At 32.0% G+C, this 21,395-nt stretch overlaps 1 protein-coding gene across 1 annotated transcript in view; it reads left to right on the forward strand.

Moving 5' to 3' along the window:
• ARPP21 (cAMP regulated phosphoprotein 21) overlaps nt 1-21,395 on the forward strand; it is a 148,119-nt gene that overhangs the window by 42,570 nt on the left and 84,154 nt on the right. The window contains exons 6-9 of the mRNA XM_083379349.1: nt 2,973-3,123; nt 6,084-6,162; nt 8,148-8,207; nt 9,337-9,477. Coding sequence (XP_083235475.1) covers nt 2,973-3,123; nt 6,084-6,162; nt 8,148-8,207; nt 9,337-9,477 — 431 coding nt within the window. The remainder of the gene's footprint in view (nt 1-2,972; nt 3,124-6,083; nt 6,163-8,147; nt 8,208-9,336; nt 9,478-21,395) is intronic.

A 21,395-nucleotide genomic window follows, 5' to 3' on the forward strand; every position in this document is an offset into this window, starting at 1 on the left:
GGAAAGGAATTCAAAAGAATTCAGATTAATTATTTTTTTTAAAAAAAAACAAACCTCAGAAAGTTACAATTGTTATTTTCTCTAAGGCTATCTCTTTTAAGGATACATCAGATATAGGATTGAATCACTCTGGCTTCTAAGTCATACAAAATCTTCATATTGCTTCCCACGTTTTAGTTTATAGTTACAGCTCAGTTTTTGACCCTATAAATAAGTTATCTATAAAAAAAACTGCATTGTACCAGATGGTTTATTTTTCTGATTTCTGGAGCCAATCTTCCAATATTGCAAAATATGTATTTTATGAATCTGTAGTAGTATTGTATGAATTAAGTAAAAACATTAATATATTTCAGAATCTTGTCCATTTTTCTTTTAGCACTTATTGCAAAAAGCTTACATTTCTATTTGCTTAAAAATAAATTTAATAAACACAGAAACCAAAAGAAATTATTTCTTACTTGAAAGAAAGTTATTTTTCTCAACATTTTTTACTTGAAGATTCAGATATTAATTGAAGAATGAGATCAGCCCTAGAGAGGGAGAGGAAAGAGGAAATGAATGCTAAACCTTTAGCACAAAAATCAAATCACAATTAAGTGTACTTTTTAAAAGTTTCCTCTATTAACTTGAAATGACTTACATTCTCCTCTGGACTTTTCTCTAGAGAGGTCTTTTTTTCTCTGTCTTGTTTGTTTTTTGAATGACCAGAATTCACTGTCCCATATCTTAATAAGCTGTGGGGGTTTTATACATTCTCTTGCTGCTCTAAGATGACATTTATGCAGTATAACAATCAATAGGTTCCTTTATCAAATTGTGTGTAGTTACTTTAAAAACAATTCTAATATTTGGCTCAACTTGCATTATTATAAATGTATGGCTTTTGTTCTGCATTTTATTTGTATTTTCTATCATTTCAAATGGAATCTGAAAGGAGAAATATATAAATATATCAGATTGTACTAAATGTTGCATGACAGTTTCTGATGTACTCTCTACAAATGAAAAAAAGAATGTTATATTCTGTAGGGACTAGCAAGTTTGGAAGCAGACATCTTTTCTACATTGTCCTAGTGCCATTTCCTATGGTCCCTATGACTGTTTGACTCACCATGATGTGTCACCCTATAATTAAGGATGCAAGGATTAAATATATTCTGCTACCAAAGCCTGCATATTGAGGATAATTGGCTTCATATATTAATTAGTTAACAAGTATACTACTTGGTTTAAAGACTGATGAACTTTGCACAGAAAAGCTAGACCAGTACTTTATTCTTTTAATTAATTGAAGGAACTTGGAAGAGTTACATCAATGAAAATGGATTATTTTTAAAGTTAAGTTTAATTTTTCCTTATTAGTTTACCTGTTTACAAAGCACAGAGTCTATGTCATCAGAGAATGTATGGTACATTGCCAGAACTATAGAGTATGGATTGTACTACAAACCTGATGTTTGTATTATATTTGAAAATTTGCCTTGATTTTCCTGTGTAGGAAAAATCTTGTTTTCCTGTATTACTTGATCATAAAAGTTTACCTGATCTCACACTCTGTCCTTATTTTAAAAGGAATGTTGCCTCTAATGTTGTTATATTGATTTATTAGTGTACTAATGCAATTCAACATTTTGTGTGCGCATCTAACTTGTATGAATGTACTTATCAACGTTGTAATTTTGCGATTGAAAAAAGTCAATAAAAAACAAATATAAGAAACAAATACCAGATTTTTCCACGACTCTGCAGCTTTCCTGTGTGTTTATTTCTAATTTAATGACTATATAGCGATGTTATGTTATATGTAAGATATAGAAAATATACAGTGCAGTATGCTTATATGTTTGTATTAAACTGTTTGTAAAGTCTGTCTTTTCTCCCATTTTTTTGTGAAACAGCAAGTGCACTTAGGAATCACTTTGACTTCAGCATAAACAACTAAAGATGTCAAAGTCAATTAAAACTTTTTCCATTAAGTTCCATTAATCTCATTTCAGTGAGCCTTATCCCACAGTCACGTATTGGATTGTTTTCATAGGCAGGAAACATGCATAATATAAAAATACTTTCAAAAGAAACAAACCGAGCATAGATTAAATTTGTAAGCATTTGTAAAAATACTTATACCATCTTATAAGTTAATTTACTTAACAAAAAGCACATTTGGTTCAAATTAATACAACTTCAAGTAAATCTTCAAGCATTGCTAATACAAATAAAATTAGCACAGAGCTTCTGTGACACTGCTCTAAATGTAACTGGAAGCAGTCTAAATATTTGAAAAACCTTTAGGATCACTGCAGAGATTCGTGTTATATTTTAATCAATAAGAGTAGGTATAATTTGGATTTTTTTTCATTTATGTAGCATTAGTTTTAGATATAAAATAGGGTTTTTTCAAGAAACAACACATTAATAACTCCTGGTATAAAATGAAATTAACCGTACATTTGAATATTGTCAAGTTCTGATTGTTACATTCCTAATTTTAAGTACAAGTACACTTTATTTAAAATGTCCCACTGTATTTTTAGAGAAACTTAATACTTTCTATGTTTCCATTAAATATTTCAATCAGTTTGCACTGAAATGAATTCTGCTGATTTCAGCGTAATTTTAATATTTAAGAAAAAATCATAATTAGCATCCTAGGAATAGTACCTTTATGCTTTTATTTGGCATTTAATTTAAAATGATTCTTATTGAATCCATATACTGCAAGCAAATTAAGAATTATATGTTAATTTTTTTGAACTAAATTCTGATACTCAATAATATGGACTAAATTATGATACTCAGTGATACTATCCAACCAACTAAAAATTATCCCTAAGAATATATTATCTTTTCTTAAGTGTATCAAATACTGTTTGGCTCCAGCTTTTCTAAGCTTCCAAAATCCTATGCATTTGGGAAGCCATGCCAGTTTTCCTGAATCTGGCCCTAAATTATTATATTTTTTTCAACAGGAATCAATACAACTACAGCTTTCAAGTTTCCCCAGCCTACGAGAAGAGGATAAATCTAGTAAAGATGACTCTGAGAAAGAAAAAGAGAAGGATAAAAACAAAGAAAAAGATAGAAACAGTGAAAAAACCAAGATAAGAATATTATCAAAAGGTGAACAAAAGTATTTAAGTCATTATTTAGTCATTATAGTCACATGGAGACATTTTGAATGTTTGTATTTGCTTTTGTCTGTATTTGAATTAGTTTTTATTTTTTATATTTTGTACTTGTTTGTGGGTATATGTATAGTTTATATATTTATTGTAGAATACATATATTATTGGTATATAACAAATGTGATATACAAAACAAACTCTCTTTACAAATCTCAAAACTGGACTGGGCTGAAATACATGCTGAAAAAATACCTTAAACTTTTAAAATCATAATAATTCTGACAATATGTACAGCCATATAAAGAGATTTAAATAATTACATAAAGAGGCAGAATTTGTTCTGGTCTAAGGAATACATTCATCTCCCCTAAAAGTTTTTTTAGATCAGTCATAGTGGACCACAGCTTTTGCATTGTCTTCCTTGTCTTTCCCACTCTATAGAGATGCTGCTGTATTGCAGCATCAAAACTGAAAATGTGTAATGTTTTTCATAAAAATAATGCCTATGGTTCAGCTGCATTACCAATAGTATAATAGAAAGAGCTATTTGTAGGTCAATGCATGTTATATCCTATCTACATATTTTCAACCTGATACTGAAATCCATAAATAGTGTTTATATTAAGGGGAGAAATGGAAGTAGGGTAGGGATAGTGTGGAATGAAGGAAGATTACACACTGAATTGCTGCTTAGACAAAGCTATACCCTGTGCTTGTAGATTTTTCTACCCATTGTTGAATGTGATCCAGAATAGGAACATATTGTTGCAATAATAGTTTGTTGTGCATGGATTGTCACTTATTTAACAAAAGCATTGCCAATTCTTTCTTGACAATTTATTTCTTGATTTTAGATTTTTCCATACATGATACACTGATAATTGTAATTAATTATTATAAATGTCAGGTATTTAAATTATAAAAAATAATGTAGAGGTGACTATCCAAAATATTTTCTAATTGCAGTGAATTTATCCTCTATTTGAGGTGCACAGTACTGACTTCTTTTTATGTGCCCAAGAAAAAAAAACTTAAATCCCAAATTTTTGGAGTGTCCTTCATTCAGAACTTTCGTCTAAAGTGTGTTGGGTTGTGATAGCTACAGTTAAAAAGAAATGTGTTAAAACCCAGCTCTTTTAGTTGTCTTTATAAATTGTCCTTAATATTTTATTTCACCTTCATTTTTTAAAATATTACGATTATATTTTCATTTTGCATGTTATTGATAGCATAAATTCATGGTCTACTTTGATAACTTTCAGTAGAAAAATACCATAGAAATAAATAGTATATAAGATTACCTGAGATATCCAGTCTTGACAAATGATGTGTCATTCATAGGCTTTCTGAATGAAATTTTCATTTCAATCTAGCACTCAAGTGCTGACAGTTCAATTTAAATAAATACACTGAATCTCTACAGTAGTAATTTATAACATAATTAATTAGAATCTATATGCATTTTTCTCATTTACTGCACATTTGTTCACCTTATTGCCTTCTAGGATATTATTATGATATGCAAACTTTTTTCTTTCATGACAACCTAACTAGGTCTGAAATACAAGCTACGTAACTTTTAAACATAATGCTGACATTCTAAATTCTGGAGTTCTTTATGGATTTGCTCAAAGAATACACATTTCATAGATAATTCCAGGAAAATAAAATCAATTTAGTTGATTGACAGAATCAAAACACACCTTTCATATATAAACTGTGGTGGCGCAGTGGTTATAATGCAGTACTGGAGGCTACTTCTGCTGACTGCCGGTTGCAAGCAATTCGGCAGTTCAGTTCTTACCCACTCAAGGTTGACTCAGCCTTCCACCCTTCTGATGGTGCAATATGCTGACTCTGTAAACTGCTTAGAGAGGGCTGTGAAGCAGTTTACTGTGAAGCAGTGTATAAGTCTAAGTGCTATTGCTATTGCTATTTTATTTTAATATACGGTATATTCAGCGTTCAGTGTGTTTCTCTAAGTAAAAACTACTGATTTCTCTAGATCAGTGGTCTTCAAACTCTGCCCTTTTATGACTCATGGACTTCAACTCCCAGAATTCCTCAGCCAAGCATGCTGGCCTAGGAATCCTGGGAGTTGAAGTCCACGAGTCATAAAAGGGCCGAGTTTGAAGACCCCTGCTCTAGATATTCTATTTTTGTAGAAATTCTTTAGCTATTGTAATATATCTTGGATCCAGCCAGGTAAACACAGCCAAATGTGTACACATATACCACACACACAGTATTAGTCCTGATAAAAACCTAGGATGTAGTTTAATGGTAAGTGAGTCATACACTATTGCCACAGATGTCATTTATGTTTGGTTCTATTTACAGCACAGTTCTTTTCCTTCATGATTTGTTTATTGAAGTAGCCAAACTAACAGCTTTGTTTTCTTTTTGTAACAATATGGAGACAGAATCATGCCACATAGCTAGCTTCTTAATTCCTGCTTTCACAGTTGTTTTGAGGAAATGTAATTGGGGATATGACTGTCCAATGAGCAAATCATGGAGAGAGCTTCCATGGTTTGTTTCTCCGTTCTTCAGCCATTAATAATCCAATAGTGTATACCAGCAGTTTTGGAATAGTGTAATATGCAAACAAATCCAAAGCTAGTTTTGTTTGTTATTCTGTCTTCTTTTTGTTTGGCTCATCCATTCCTCTTATATTTGCTCAAGCAAATGCAGATATCCAGGATTCAAGATATGCCCATTACTTATTTATTTTCAGTTTTTTAAAAAGCATAATTCTTTATATGAATATTTAGTTGTGCTTGGTGCTTATAATTAAGCTCCTGTTCTATTAGAAGGTTATTAATGTAAGATACAAATTTTATAAATTAGGCACCTCAGAAGACAATTGGAGAGAAAGAAACTTTATTCCATATGATGGAATAAAGTTATTTTTACTTTTTAAAATGAAACTATTAGTAATGTATGTTTTTTCAGACTGCAGCCAAGAATATACAGATTCAACAGGCATAGATTTGCATGAATTTCTCGTTAACACATTAAAGAATAATCCCCGGTAAGTCCCAGTTTCTCTCTCCCTCTTTTCCATAGCTTGGCTCTTAGCAATTTGGAGGTATAGAACGTAGCTTTCTAGAAAATGTGGTATTCATGATATGGGAAATAATGCCTGTGTTAAAAAATTGTTAAAAAACCTACATCATTAGTTTATACTATAAGGCTTGTAACCTACGTTTATCAAAATCTGGCTATTTACATAAATGGATGCACATAAAAGCACACACAAACAAAGTTATTTAAGCAGCCTTTATAAACAAAAGTAGCTCAAAAATATGCTTGTCGAATATAGATAAGTGTGAGAGTTATACTAAAAAAAACACTCTTATCAAAATGTAAATAATGAAAATTGTCTGCCAGACATAAAAGAGATGCTATCCTATACTTTACACAGAAAGAGCAGGAGAACACAAGTTTTACTGCGTAAGTGTCAAATATGTGTTTCATGTCAAATAAGGCTGTGTACTAGAATTTGCGTGTTGTAACATTTACCTTCTCATCAGGGCTCTTTTGTTCTTTGGATTATATTTTTGCAGCCCAGTGCTTCGAGGAAGATCTGAAATCAGCTTGCAATTCACATTGTGTGCAATATTTGATAGTTTCCAGGTTTTTTTTTCATGAGAAACTCATGTTCTTGCATGTTATATGAATATCCTAAAAATCAAAGTAATCATGAAGGGTTCAGTGGAAATAAATGCAAAATAAATAAATCACTTTCCATGGGAAAGTTAGAGTAAAATTTATAGTAATGTAATTGAACATTAATTCAGGAATTATGTTACAATATGAATAATAATATAGAGGAAATATCTAGGTTTTAACCTATAACTTCTGGAGGGCAATAAAGCTTTGGGAAGACTTAGGATAAATAGAAATAATATCTCCAGATTTGGGGGTCATTTCTCCATTGCAAGACTTTTTTACTATGTGAGAATCATTTTTTTAAATGGAATAGTTCTTTTGTTAATGGAAGAGCTCTCATGGAATCATATATTATTTTTCATTCAGTGCCAAATCTAAACATTCATAGTGGCATTCATATTTAAAGCATTATTTAAAAAATAAATACAAAATGAAATAGAGATATATCACATAATGGAAAAGATTATAAATAAGTTCCACTACCTATCATCCATCAGATAGGGTTACAGATCATCCTGACATTTGTCTGTTTGAAAAGCTACTTTGTCTGGAGAAAAGCATGCTGAGAGAAAGTAAATCTTCATAAGGAGAATATTAATGTCATTAAGCAGGTAAAGAGTGACTAGTTGATTAGGAACTTTCACTTCAGATCTCTAACCTCAACTGTTGCCCAAATTCCAATAAAAGCATTTCACAGAACAAAGTTCTCTTTTTTTATTTTTATCTTTTCATGACTGAAGATTCTGACATTTATTGTCTGTCCTGATATAGAATGTTCCTAAATATTACAGTTATCTTGAGCAATGTAAGTGGCTGGAATGTTTAATTGGAAACAGTCTTTATTGTTAATCTCCCAAAAACAGATTTTGTGTATTGTGATTGTTGACACTTGAACATAATGATGGTAGACTTAATTGTAGAGAACAGTCTTAGAACAACAACAATCAACTCCTCTGAATAGTAGAACCTAAAGGATATAGCTATACTGAAATCGGGTTGATAGAATTTATAATTATTATTAGTGCCTTGTTAGACACGCTTATTTTTTGAAATACAAAGATAATAGAATGCGCACTACTATCTTTGTAAAATACCTCACTTAGTTACCAAAAAAATCTGCATTCTTATTTTCAACCTATCCTAAGAATATTATGCTTGAATTCCTTTCTTTTAATAGGAAATGTAACGAATCCTTTCATTATGAGAGAAACATATTTGCACTGTGCATAAATAGAACTCACTTTGAATTTCTTTGGTCTAGTATCAGAAATATTTCAAATATTGCTGCCTGTTTTTCTGTTCTCAATTTCAATTCTGAAATATTTATTTTCCTTTTATTAACAGGGATAGAATGATATTATTAAAAATGGAGCAGGAAATCATTGATTTTATTAGTGATGAGAGGTAAGTTTGTTTTCAGTACTTGTTTCTTGTTTTCTGACATCTCTTGCTTGAAACATGTCAGAAATATATTCTTAAAGCAATTCTATTGTATTCCTGAGAATATCATTATTAATATTTGTTTATCAGTGTACAGTAACGGGAATGTTATATATTCCTTAATTGGTGTATACTGACTTAATTATAGCTGGTCCTCATCTTTATAATATTAATTGAGCCTGCCCATTACTGTCGTAAGTTGTGACAGTTGTAAAGAGGGTCATTGTGTGACTTGTCTTTTATGCAGCAGTTTGTTAATATAGAGTCAATAATCAATTACTGCAGTAGTTAAGTGAACTCATTGTTTAATATGGGGCATTTTTGCTGAAAAGCAGAAATAAATTATGGTTTTGGGCAAAAAACATTATAAATCATAGTCACATGACCACAAAATGTTGTAAATGCCGACCAGTTGTTAAGTGCCCAAAATGTGACTATGTTGGGGTGATGACTGTTGGAATTTGGAACCAGGATTTAAGCACCTTTTAGGTTCTCTGGCGTAAGTTCAAATGTCATAAGCCAAAAGGATCCTTCAGATCTCTGTACTTTTGCTAATAGAGAAAGCAATTTTATTTGGCTTTGAAATTACACTGTAATTACTAAAGAATCCAGACTCAATGCCCCTCCCTATTTAATTGGCTACCTACCTCCCAAGAGTAGTTGTTGAGGTATTAGGACAACAACTTTTACACTTCATTAAGAGCTTTTGAGGTATGACATAATAAATTATATCAAAAACAATTTTTTTCTTTATATGCAATTACCATTAATTTCAAAGGTCAAATTTTCAGATATGTTCAAATTATAGTCAAACTTCTGTTACTCATTTGGGTGCCCTTTTGTTACTAAATTTATAATATCCCTATTTGCCAAAATTACCCCAGGTTGGCATAAACTAACACAGACTGTTGGAATGACTGGAAAATGAGTTGAAATAAATGAACAGAAGTAGCAAAATCAGTAAGATGTCCATTCTTGCCATTAGAGAATTCAGCATAAAGTCTGTGTGATTTTACATATGTTTAAAAAGTGGACTGCTGTTATTCTGTCATGTCAGAGACGGCATATTGAGCCCTTTGATGTTTTGTTCCAGTAATCATTATAAAAAGTTCCCCCAGATGTCATCGTATCAGCGAATGCTGGTGCACAGAGTGGCGGCTTACTTTGGCATGGATCACAATGTGGATCAGACTGGGAAATCTGTAATTATCAACAAGACCAGCAACATGCGAATGTAAGTGCTACCTCTCTTTGCTTTCTGATTCCTCTTTCCTAAAAATCCTGATTGTATTTCATTCATTATATCCAAATGTTTCTTTGTTCTTTTGTTCTATTTCTTAAATATTGAGTGATTTTCCCCCCACATTCATTCTCATTTGGATAATCCCAATCTCCAATTCTGAAGACCACCAAAATCAAGCAATGTCCCAAAGCAAATCACTCAGTGGATAAGAAAATTATTCTGTAGCATGCCTCTACAATGAAAAGTTGTTTTCCTGCTTGCTTATTATTACTTGATAATAAATATAATGCACTCCAGTGTTTTCAGAAGAATAGATAAGATTTATACCTATAATAGTCCAGCCGATGATGGGGAATGGTACATTTAATGAATATGCTTTAAAACAATATGGCATTTCCAACCAACTCGCCTCCCTTTTTATATAGACCTTTTCAAGATTGAATGCTTTATTAATATAAACTCTTTTTCCCATATGGAAAAAAAGCTTTTAACTATGTCTGAATTAATTCACTTTGCATAGCAAATAAATTTAACGCATCTGATTATTTCAAAAACGTATATATTGTAATATAAGAGTTTGGTGTCATAAAAAAGCCAAGCCTGAATAATGTATTCCTTGTTTTTTGTATCATAAAATACTGATGATACTAGCTAGGCAAATATTAAATGATGTAAAATTTAAAAATGAAAATTTCTGGCTTGTAGAGAACGCTGGGAAGGTTCCTTGCACAGTTTTAAATCAAAGATCTGCCCCCTTTCTCATGAGCACCATTTATTTTTTTTATCTCAAATAATGTCATTGTGCCAATGAGGCTTTTAATAAGATTCCTATTGAAGGAAGCAGAATGTTTTAAAATCCTAATTGCAGTGTGGAGTGATGTATCTTAGTATAGGAGGAAATTGTGTGAGTGGATGAAAATAAGGTATGTGAACAGATTTAGCTACAATATAGGAAAGAGATGCATGCGAAAGAGTAGATCCTTTAAGCATGCCCACAGGGAAATTGAGCTACTTATTTCTATCATGGGGCTTTTGATCTACTTGGCTCAAGCTAATTTGTCCCTTAGGGAGAAATAATTTGCGCATCTTTACAATAATGCTTAATTTCTAATTAGGAGGGTTTCAGATTACACGCCACTCTATAAGTTTGATGTTTTTTCAGTCACTTTTTTGGGCACAGGAAACTTTTGTAGATACAGATTGTCTTGTTTTGTTTATTGAAGGCAACATATCTATGCAGATTAATTTGTTGTTCAATTAATTATTGAATGATTAAAATGTAAACCAGTCCATAGAGCTTCTCTGTGAATGATTCAGTGTACCTGGCTTCTGTAAGAAAATTTTTGGATGAAAGCAACTAATGGAAACACTGTATATATATATTAATTTTGAAGCTAAATAATTAGTTACATGAGTCATATCACTTAAGACAATTAATTCCTTTATTCTACCTCTCTTATTAGTCTTTTTTCCTCTTTGTACTTGTTACTTTTTCTTCTTTCTGACACTCCAATCTAAAAATAGTTCTTTTTGCTCAAGCAATCAATTACATTTTTCTCCTCTTAAAATATAAAAATATCCTGTTAAATCAACAAAGCAGTTCTGCATGTAAGGATACTTTAGCAGTATATACCATAAAATACATGTTGCTTTGTGCATGATTCCAAGAAAAGACACACTTGATTTAAACAGTTGCTAATTGGTTCAATGCCTGCATCAAAGTTTTTCCTTTAGTAGGTATCTCTAATATGTTTAAATCCATAAATATTAGACTTACTAGCTAAGAGTGAATATATTTTTAAATGTATTATAACCCCAGAAATTTTTTTGCCATAATCAGTGTTAAAATCCACAGTGTAATCAATTTCTTAATTAGCTTGATAGAGATTTCAGTTGTATGTCTGTGGGGGATTCACTGCTCAAAGTTAAGCAGACAATGTTTGGTAATAAGTAACCTAGCACACTGAACGTTTGTGCCGTCTGGATTTCTGTTATAATACAAATACACAAAATTAGCTCATGGTGGAAAATTCATCTCTTGTGAAACAAGTATATTGATCCAACAGCTTAAATAATGGTAAAGATGTTTGTAAAGATTCTTTTCCAAAATTGTATTACATGTACTCTAAGCAGAATTAAAAAAAAAACAGCTGTTGATGAGTATTTTGGCAAAAAGAAAAAAAAGGACTCACTATTTTATTATTTATGAATGCAACAATAACAACTTTTGTGGTCCCTCTTCTATATTTCCTGATTGCATTAATGGTTTTTTGTTCTCAATTAGTTCATATCTTGTCTTTATAAAAATATTACATAAAGTCCAATAAGCTAAGATTTTCCATGAAATGTTTGTATAATGCTTTCTCATTCTCCTAAAAGTCCTACACATACAGCCAGGCACAAAATGTAAGCAAAGTGAATCAAGTATAATGATTCAGTCATTATTTTTTTTTACTGTAATATAATCTCTAAACTAATCAATTTGAAATTGAACTGGTCATGGATTCTAGAACTGAGGTATTGTAATGGACTATTATAAAGTATTAATTAAAATCATTACTGTCTTTGTTAATCTCTTTAGCCTCAAAATTCAAATTATAATCTTGGTATAAATAAAATTAAAACAATTAATCTCCATTTCTGTCTTTCTAAGTGGAACATTACAAAAGGAAATATTGGTACTGAAAATGATTTAACTTAATTAAGTATCTCAAACATAACACATTTTTGGATTTCCAGACCAATGCCTTTTCCATTTAATTCTCAAAAAAATCAGTATTTATTTCTCTGATTTTAAGTATCTGCTTTCTTTCAAAATCTTATTCATTTTGTTATAAAGCTCTATGGTTCTGTGAATTCAGGTTTAAATACCCTAAATCTGAAGGAGAAACTCTTCTGCTGCAGGGCATTCCAGTAAACCTTTTTTTAAAAAATCTGCATTTAAATGACTATGTATGAAAGCTTATAATTGGTTTACTTATCAATATTTAATTTGCTATGTGCAGTTGTTTATTTTATATAAAGAATAATTAATTGAAGAAATCTACATATGCAATCTGAATTGGTATACTTATTTTCTTAATGAGAATCAGACATTATGCTCTTTAACTCTGATAATACTGTCCTATTTGTGGGTTAAGGGTCTGTGTGTGTGTGTGTGTGTGTGTTATTATCATCATTAAATGTATATTTTCCTTTTATTTTAATCTTCTTGCCTGATAGCTAGCCTGTCTTAGATATTTTGTGATATCCCTAGATGACCAGCTTCATCTAGTCCCTTATACTTGCAGTATCTAATGAAACCACCACAGGGTCACCTAGAGGTTTTGAATTGGTTATCATTAACATGCCAGTAACACCTATCTTTGTTACTTCATAGGTAGGGAAGTAAATTAATGCATATTTTTACATTTGTTTTACATTCTTTTCCTTACCTGATAAAATTTCTACCTATACAAAATTAAAGTTATGCAACTTTATTTATTTATTTAAGGTAAGGAAGGAATGTAAAGTCTTTGTATTATTTTAGCAAAGTGGATTCTGGCTGGAAATATATACATTTTTCTTAAATCTAATATGAGAAATATGTAATTATTACTTCAATAGGATCTGAAATAATTTGCTCTTTCTCTTTCAATGCAAATGTTTTTGCCTCATAAAAATATTTTGAAGTATTTTCCTTACCCTTTTCCCCAAATCAGAAGCTTCCTTATGCTTACTTATATTCATGTCAGTAGTACAGAATCCAAATGTTTTGCCCCTGTATGTTGCCATATATGATTAGTAAATTTTTCAGATTATAGGAAATTCTAAACTGATGGGGAGACATATTTTAGTCATTACAAACCAATAGAAGTTAGTGTTGAATTATATAAAGAGTTCAATGTTCTCAATCCATCAGTAGGATTACTGTCAATTCCCAAAAAAACAGGACCATAATTTAATTTGCAGTCAAGAAGATTTATTACTCAAACCAATACACAAGAATCTAATCAACTTTCAATGTTAAATTGGTAGTAGGAAAGGGTCAACAGAATTCCAGATGGGTTGGACATTTGTGGGAATGTAACAATTCTAAGTAGGTGACTCACTTAACTGCATCCCCCTGGCTTTATCTGCTCTTCTATAATTATTCCCCTAACCAACATGGAATGGAATGACATTGGTGCAGAGAGAAATTTCACTGAAAGTTTATCAAGTTCTAAAATGTGCCAGAACCAACCAGGCACAGTGTAGAAAAGCATTCCAAAAATTATCCACAGTTAATCTCCATGGGAGATCACGGGCAGAAAAAAGACTTAGAAAGTTAACGGTTGTTCCATTCTAATTCTTCTTTTTCCCAGTTACATCAGCTACAACATATTATTTAACTACTATTTTTTATTTATTTTCCTACCATTTTATTTTAGGGAATTTGAAAGAATTCCAAAAACATGTTTTGTATGTTTTTTTGTAATTTATTTTAAAAGAGAATGGGTATTGTATATTAAATGGATGTCTAATTATCTGAATGCCCTTTAAGAGAGAAAAAATGAGATGATTTTCCATATTTCTTGTTCTACATCATATTTTCTTTGCTTTAATTTTAAGTTTCTAAAATGAATTGTACAATTTGACAATTTCTTTCATTTGCTTTGCATATTAATTTTTTAAATCTTATTTAACCTTAAAAACCCTTATATCATATCTATCAAAATATTTGCATTTTTAATCCATATTTCCTCATTGCATTAACAGATCTGTGTATGGAAAATCCTGCATCAATTATATCAAATTAGAATACGACTATAGAAAATCAAAAATATTTGTGCAACTGACAATTGTAGAAAATATGTAGAATGTATATGACTTTTATTACCCATTTTTTCAATTCAGAACTTCAGGTTCATGATAACCATCTTTCTTGAATTTTGTTAATAATTGTGCCTTTAAATAGTCTGCTATCTTATAATATCTGGGTGGGTTTTTTTATTTCATTCTGTTTTTTGAATATGTTGCCTTTTTATTATAGATTACGCTTTTATATAGTTGAAAATTTTACAGCATGTCTCATAAAGTACCTTAATAAAGGAACAGACATCATAGAGATCTAGGAATGGTATTTTATTGTTATTGAATATAATCTTGAAAGGCTATCTAAGTTTCTCTCCATCCATAAACAAAATCAATCTAGGATAATTTTGACCTGATTTCTCATGCTTACCTCAATCTCTTGGCTGAGTAATATCTTTTCTGAGTTCTTCCTTAATGGCTTGTTTCCTCCTTCCCCCTTTAATGGCTCTTTCATACTTTCCCCAAGGGTAGCTCTAAATTCCTTTACAATATACTTAGAGCATAGCTTTTAGAATCAATGGTATATAGGCTACTGCTACTATAAGTACAGAAAACCTTCATATAATTCTAATGGAGTGGTGATGGGGTAGCTAATAACAATATCATAGAAAATGTTTCTGTGTTACATTAGATTTTTCTAAGTTTCTATGTACAATTTTTTAAAAATAATTTTCCAAAGTTACAATTATGTCTTTGAAAAATGTGGTGTCTGGGTTATAATAATTCCATTACATACAAATATGTATTAATACAAATTTTACAAACTATTACAGCCAATATTTCCTCTCTTTTTTCCTGTAATACATACTGTCTCTTATCTAAATTAATACTGTATACTCTTATTCTATCCTTCAGCTACTTAGTAGTTTTCTTACATTTATCAATGATTTTATATATCTTATTTATTTTGATAATCCAGCTTTTGGACCATCAATAACCTTATAATTTTTCCCAGCTTTAATTTTGCATTAATATTTAAATTAAACATTTAATATTTATCATTTCCAAATTTTTGAGTGACCCCAATTTCCTTTGTCACAATTCCCCCAATATCTAATGTCCCAGATACATATCTACCGTATTTTTCAGACCATAAGACGCACTTTTTCCCCAAAAAAGTGGGGGGGGAAAGTGAGGGTGCGTCTTATGGTCCGAAAGTGATCTGTATAGCCAGCCCCAATCTCCACAAGTGGAAAGCAAGGGATATTGCCAGGAGTGCGAATCGGCACATGCTGAGAAACGCCGATCTCGCGCTCCTGCAATCTCCCTCGCTCGGTTTCAGCTTCCCTTGCTACAAGAGAAAGCAGGCTGAAACGGAGCGAGGGAGATTGCCAGGAACGCGAATTGGCCGATCTTGCGCTGCTGCAATCTCCCTCGCTCCATTTCAGCCTGCTTTCTCTTGTAGCAAGGGAAGCTGAAACCGAACGAGGGAGATTGCAGGAGCGTGAGATCGGCCAATTCGTGTTCCTGTCAATATCCCTCGCTCCGTTTCTGCTTGCTTTCTGCAAAAAAAAGCCAGGCCGCAGGGCCGCCTCCACGGGTACTGCTCTAACGCAGAGAGGGAAGGACAAAGAGGGAGGAAAGGAAGAAAAGAAGGAAGGAAAAAAAGGAAGGAACAATGGGAGAGGGAGGGAGAAAAATAGAGAGAGAAGGAGAAAGAAATAGGGAGGGAGAGAGAGAAGGAGAAAGAAATAGGGAGAGAGGGAGAGAGAGAGAGTAGGAGAAAGGAAGAGAAATGGAGAGAGAAAGAAAGAGGGAGAGAGAGACAAGGAGAAAAAAGAGGGAGGGAAATAGAGGGAGAGAGAAAGGGAGAAAGAGGGAAAGAGAAAAATAGGGAGGGAGAGAAAGAGTGAGAGAGAGGAGAGAGAAAGAAAGAGGGAGGGGGAGAGAGAGAAAGAGAAGGAGAGAGAGAAATTAAATTAGTAACATGATTGTTAAGTGAATCTGGTTTCCCCACTAACTTTGCTTGTCAGAAGTTTGCAAAAGGCGATCACATGACCCTGGAACAATGTGACCATCATAAATATGAATCGATTGCCAAGCATCCGAATGTAAATCACATGACCCTGGGGATGCTGCAACGGTCAAAAGTGTGAAAAATGGTCATAAGTCACTTTTTTCAGTGCCGTCATAACTTTGAACAGTCACTAAGTGAATCATTGTAAGTCGAGGACTACCTGTATCATTTTTTTTCCTTTTTTGGGGGGGTCAATTTTTTGACACCTTGCTGGGCCACTGGTGATACTCGGACATTGCCTTGTCCTAAAAGTGGTACAATGGATGAAAAGGTTGAAAAGCCCTGTTTTAGTATAGCGGTATTATTTGGTTCAGAACATTTTTTTCTTGTTTTCCTGCTCTAAAAACTGGGTGCGTCTTATGGTCAGGTGCGTCTTATGGTCTGAAAAATACGGTATGTCACTTCCTTATCAACAGATTAATAATGCATTGTAATATTCTTATTTTCACCAAGAAACCAAGATTTCTCACATTTCAGCATTTAATACATCCTCTCTTTTTCTTTATGTCCACTTTCTCATATTTAAGCTTATAATTCTGTTTCTTATCACTACATCCATACATATTAATTACATTAATCACTCTTAACACATATATCTTAATCACCTTTTATCTAACCTTTATAAACAACTCAATATTTCAATTTAACTATTGACATTTATACATTTAGGTTTTAATTAGCCAACATTTTTCTTTATCTTCACATCATAACAGTATCTCATATTCAAAATACATGTCTTGTCTACTTAAATATATTCTATTTTAAATCTCCTAAATATGTCCACACTCCATTCTTCTTCAGTCTTATTCTGGCTCATCTTCCATGTCCTTACTTCAGGATCATCAAAGAACTGTTGTATTATTGTATCATATTGAGATGACCATCCAATCACCATTTTTGGAAGGTTGAAGGGTCTGGCAGAACTACCAGATCCTCTCTCTATTTTCTCCTCTTGACGTAGTTGTCCTGGACTGTTTATCTTTGCTTTCATATGTTTCTCATTTTGATCTTCCTTCTGATTTATATAGTAGGTTTTTTCCTCCAACCATTTTGTCAGATTTTTTTCTGAGTTTTCTCTTATCTGTACTTGTTGGGCGATTATATCTTCTGTCAAGATATTTGATTGTTCATTTTTTTCTGTTGTATTCTGTATAGATAGTTTATTAGTTATAGTCAGAGTTTGAGTTTGCTTATCTAAGACGCTTTCTAATTTTTTTCTAAAAGCTCTTATTTCATCACTGGCTGTAAGAAGCATTTGGTGAGTTTGATAATACATTTCTTCCATAGTAAAAGTCTATTCCTGGTCTTACATAGTGATGAGTTAAATTGAAAACTTTTACAGTTTTTTTTCCCTCCTCAGTAAATAAGAAACAGCTAAGACTCTCACAGCTGGTGTTCAAGGTTACATGAATCTTATCTTGTTTTCTAAAACATCAGCCAGGTCTCTTTTCTTTAAAAATAGCATATTGCAATTTCAGGTTTGGCCACAAGATGTCCCCCAACAGTTTAGAAAATTCCTTTCAATTATTTCTTCTATTTTAGGACGAAAAACCCAAACTTTCAAATAAAAATAGGGAATAAAAAGTAGATGATCTAAAACTTTTAATCCACAATTTTTAGAAAATAAAGTTCTAGTTGGGATCCAATTATTTTTTCAATGTTTCTTTTAAATCTTCCCTGTATATTCAATCACCGCTATTTCTGGAAGGAGGGCAAAAATCCCCCTTCCTCTCCATAGGGGGAAAAAGTACTTAGCAGCTTACTTAGGTGGAAAAAAAAGTTGGAATTTAAGAGAGATCTCACCCAGTCTCTTCCACACTGCTTTAATGTTGTCTAGTGGTAAGCGTGACTTCGGCTGTCTGCAGCTTAGTGAGCAGCCATATTGCTATGGGTGGTCTTTCGTCTGCCAGTTCGAAGGGAATCCAGACACTGACAGGAGAGTTGCCGCTCTTCCACATTTCTGCGAAAGACCCTCCTTGCTGGTCACCTCTCTGGGGTGACTTTTTGACCCTTTTAGGGGGCCCCAGCGATGTGAAACTGGACGTGGAAGACAAGAGTTATCCTCCAAGCATCCATAGTGGCTGCGTCAGCAAACCGGAAGTCTAGATTTTTCTCAGTTTCTAATATAACTTCTACATCACCATTTTAAGTTTATTGCCAGGAAATTAGCAGTTAAGCCCATTTGGTTTTACTGTATATGTACCAAGGTTGATTGATTGTACATTTAAAAGATTGTACACAGTGAGGATGGGAAGATAGATAGGACTGAAAGAGAGTGACTGGCCTAAAGTCATCCAATTGGCTTCCTGCCTAAGATGATATTTAGAAGTCATGATATTTAGGTTTCTAGACCGATGCCTTAATTAGTTCATTAAACTTGTTTTCCTATGGTAGTTAATAGGTAATCCTCAGCTTACGGCCATGTGTTTAAAAACTGTTCAAAGTTAATGTTGGCATTGAAAAAATGACTTGGTAATAGATAACCAGTCCTTGTACTTACAGCCATTGCAATGTCCCCGCAGATGATCAAAATTAATTTAACTCACTTAACCATATTGTTTAGTTCCTGTTCCAATTGTGATCATAACTACACATTATGCCTTAAACAAAATAATTAGTCTTATTTTTCTTCTTGAGAAGATTGAATTAGTAAAGGTTATGGACAAATGTTGAAGATATGCTTCCATTAATTAAATCCCACTATCATTGTGAAGGAACTACTACTCAGGCTCTACCAAGATTGAGCTAAATCCATTTAGTCTGAGTACTTTAGTAGTTTAATAAATTTGCTTTATTAAAGGATAAATGGGCTATTCTTTTAATCCTATAATTCCTGCAAGAAAGACAACAAACAGAATTATCCCATTTCTTTTCCCACAAATGAATGTGCATTTTATTGCATGTCACTAATTCTGCAGTATGAAGTAATAATAATTATTCCATCCCAAAGTTTTGCTTGAACCAGAAAGCTGGAAAAAGTACATTTAGCCTACAGGATAACACCTGAAAACAAGAATCTTCTGTTTGTATATTTAGGAACAAAGAAATCTGCTATCTGTTCTTTGAAGTATACATTGTATATGTACCACTTCCCATATCAATGTGAAAATCCTTGAGAAAGGATATAATGATAAATATTATTTACGGCATGGCCTTCCTTCAGAGTATGATGTACCACATTCTCTTCTTATGTATGCCTAATTGATTCAATAATTGTTGAGAAGCAATAGTTAGGATTGTTTAGGAATATACAAGTTTCTTTAATGCATAGGAAGCCTTTGTTTTTATTTTATTTTAGTACATTTAAAAGCATAATCTAAAAAAGAGAGGAAAGAAACAAGAAAGCAAAGGTAAGCCATTTTCAAAGAAACCTTAGAATAGTACTATATAAAAGGTGACCTTATATCAGTTGTAACTATTATTAAAAGCAGATCAGTAATAATTAGCAAATGCAACCAGTATAATAAAAAATAATCAGGATAAAACAATAGCAGTTTTTATCTAGTTTAAGAAAGTCTGTCTTTGTTATAATAATATTATAATTTATTATAATGATTTAAACAAAGTCTAATATGTTGAAGCCTTATGATTAAGAGAAATCCAAACTTCAGACATAGTACACGATCATGTGCAAAATTATAATCCATAAATGATTTTCTGGTTCAATTAAATTCTTCATCATAATTAGGATTGTTGTTTTTTTTAAAAAAATGACTTATTTTTTATATTTGTCTCACTCCAACATTGTTCCAAAAAAAGAAATTATATGTTATTTTCAGAAGCATGAGGTATCACGGCAGGTATTTATAGCAAACTCAATTTGTAGGAATATAGGGCTCAATAACATTTACCAGAAAGACAGATGGGAAGGGGGAAAAAGTCAGTATTTAAAATTAGTTTTATTCTATAGTGAATCATCTCGAGAACTATTGGACCTTATGAAACTGATACCAAGTATAAAAAAGGGGGGGATGCATTTGAATGTAACTCAGTATTACCTTTCCAGTAGCAATTAAAGTGGAGTGATTTACCAATGAAGAAACATCCTGTGCCTGTTTTCTCTGTAATATTCACAATAAATTTGACCTGTTTAAATTCTACATATATTTAAGCATGCATTCTTGGACTTTTTCTTCCCATTTTATTCTAAATGTATAACTAATATCCAACAAAGGTTCTGAATTTTATGTAATAAAATAAGACATATTTAAGCTTTCAAAAAGAAAATTTCAGAAGATTTCATCTTTGTTGTATTAAATCTTGCAAGCTACAGATCATTCTTCTTCATAAATACTTAGTGTTGGAGCAAACGTGATATACCTGGACTTGTATATTTACCCCATATTTTTAGTGCCTACTTAAAATAAACTAACCTGTTAATAGAGTTTTTCTTTTTCTTTCCAAACAAAGATATCAAACACAAGCTTTCTGAGGGTCCTGTCCTTAAATAGAAATAACTCAGTTGTATGATGATATGATCTATAATTCATGTTAAATTAATTTGATAATATAATTTGTGATTGGCACAGCTAATTTACAATTTTTCAGTCCTCCAAAATTCTAAATTTAATGCTCTTTTTTTTAAAGTGAAGTTAATTACTTGGCTACTAATGTAATTTTCCTCATTTCATGAATGATTGAATTAACCTGTGGGAGTTATGACATTTTTTGTTTTCTTATGCACTTTTTGTGAATTCCTTTTATTCAGACTTCAGCAAATCATAGACTGCTGTAACCTTGTTTTAAGATAGTTCGTGTAGGTATACCTACAGTATTCTTTGAGGATTAGAAATGCATTATATGATTTTTATTATTGTAGCTTAATGTATAATGTATAAACTGTATAAAACATCTTCCAGAAAGGCAAGTGGGGATGTCTTAAGATGAATAAAATAAGTTGACAACTAGCACATCTGAAACTGCAGAACATTACGGCAGAAAATCACTGGGAAATATGCTATATGTATATGGTGTTATACAGTTTTCCCCTATATGATGAAATTTTTGCTTCCTTCCATTCTATCTTCAGTATGTCTATTGTATCAGATGAAAGATATGG

This window comes from Vipera ursinii, assembly GCF_947247035.1.
Source record: "Vipera ursinii genome assembly, chromosome: Z".
In the NCBI taxonomy this organism is placed as follows: Eukaryota; Metazoa; Chordata; class Lepidosauria; order Squamata; family Viperidae; genus Vipera; species Vipera ursinii.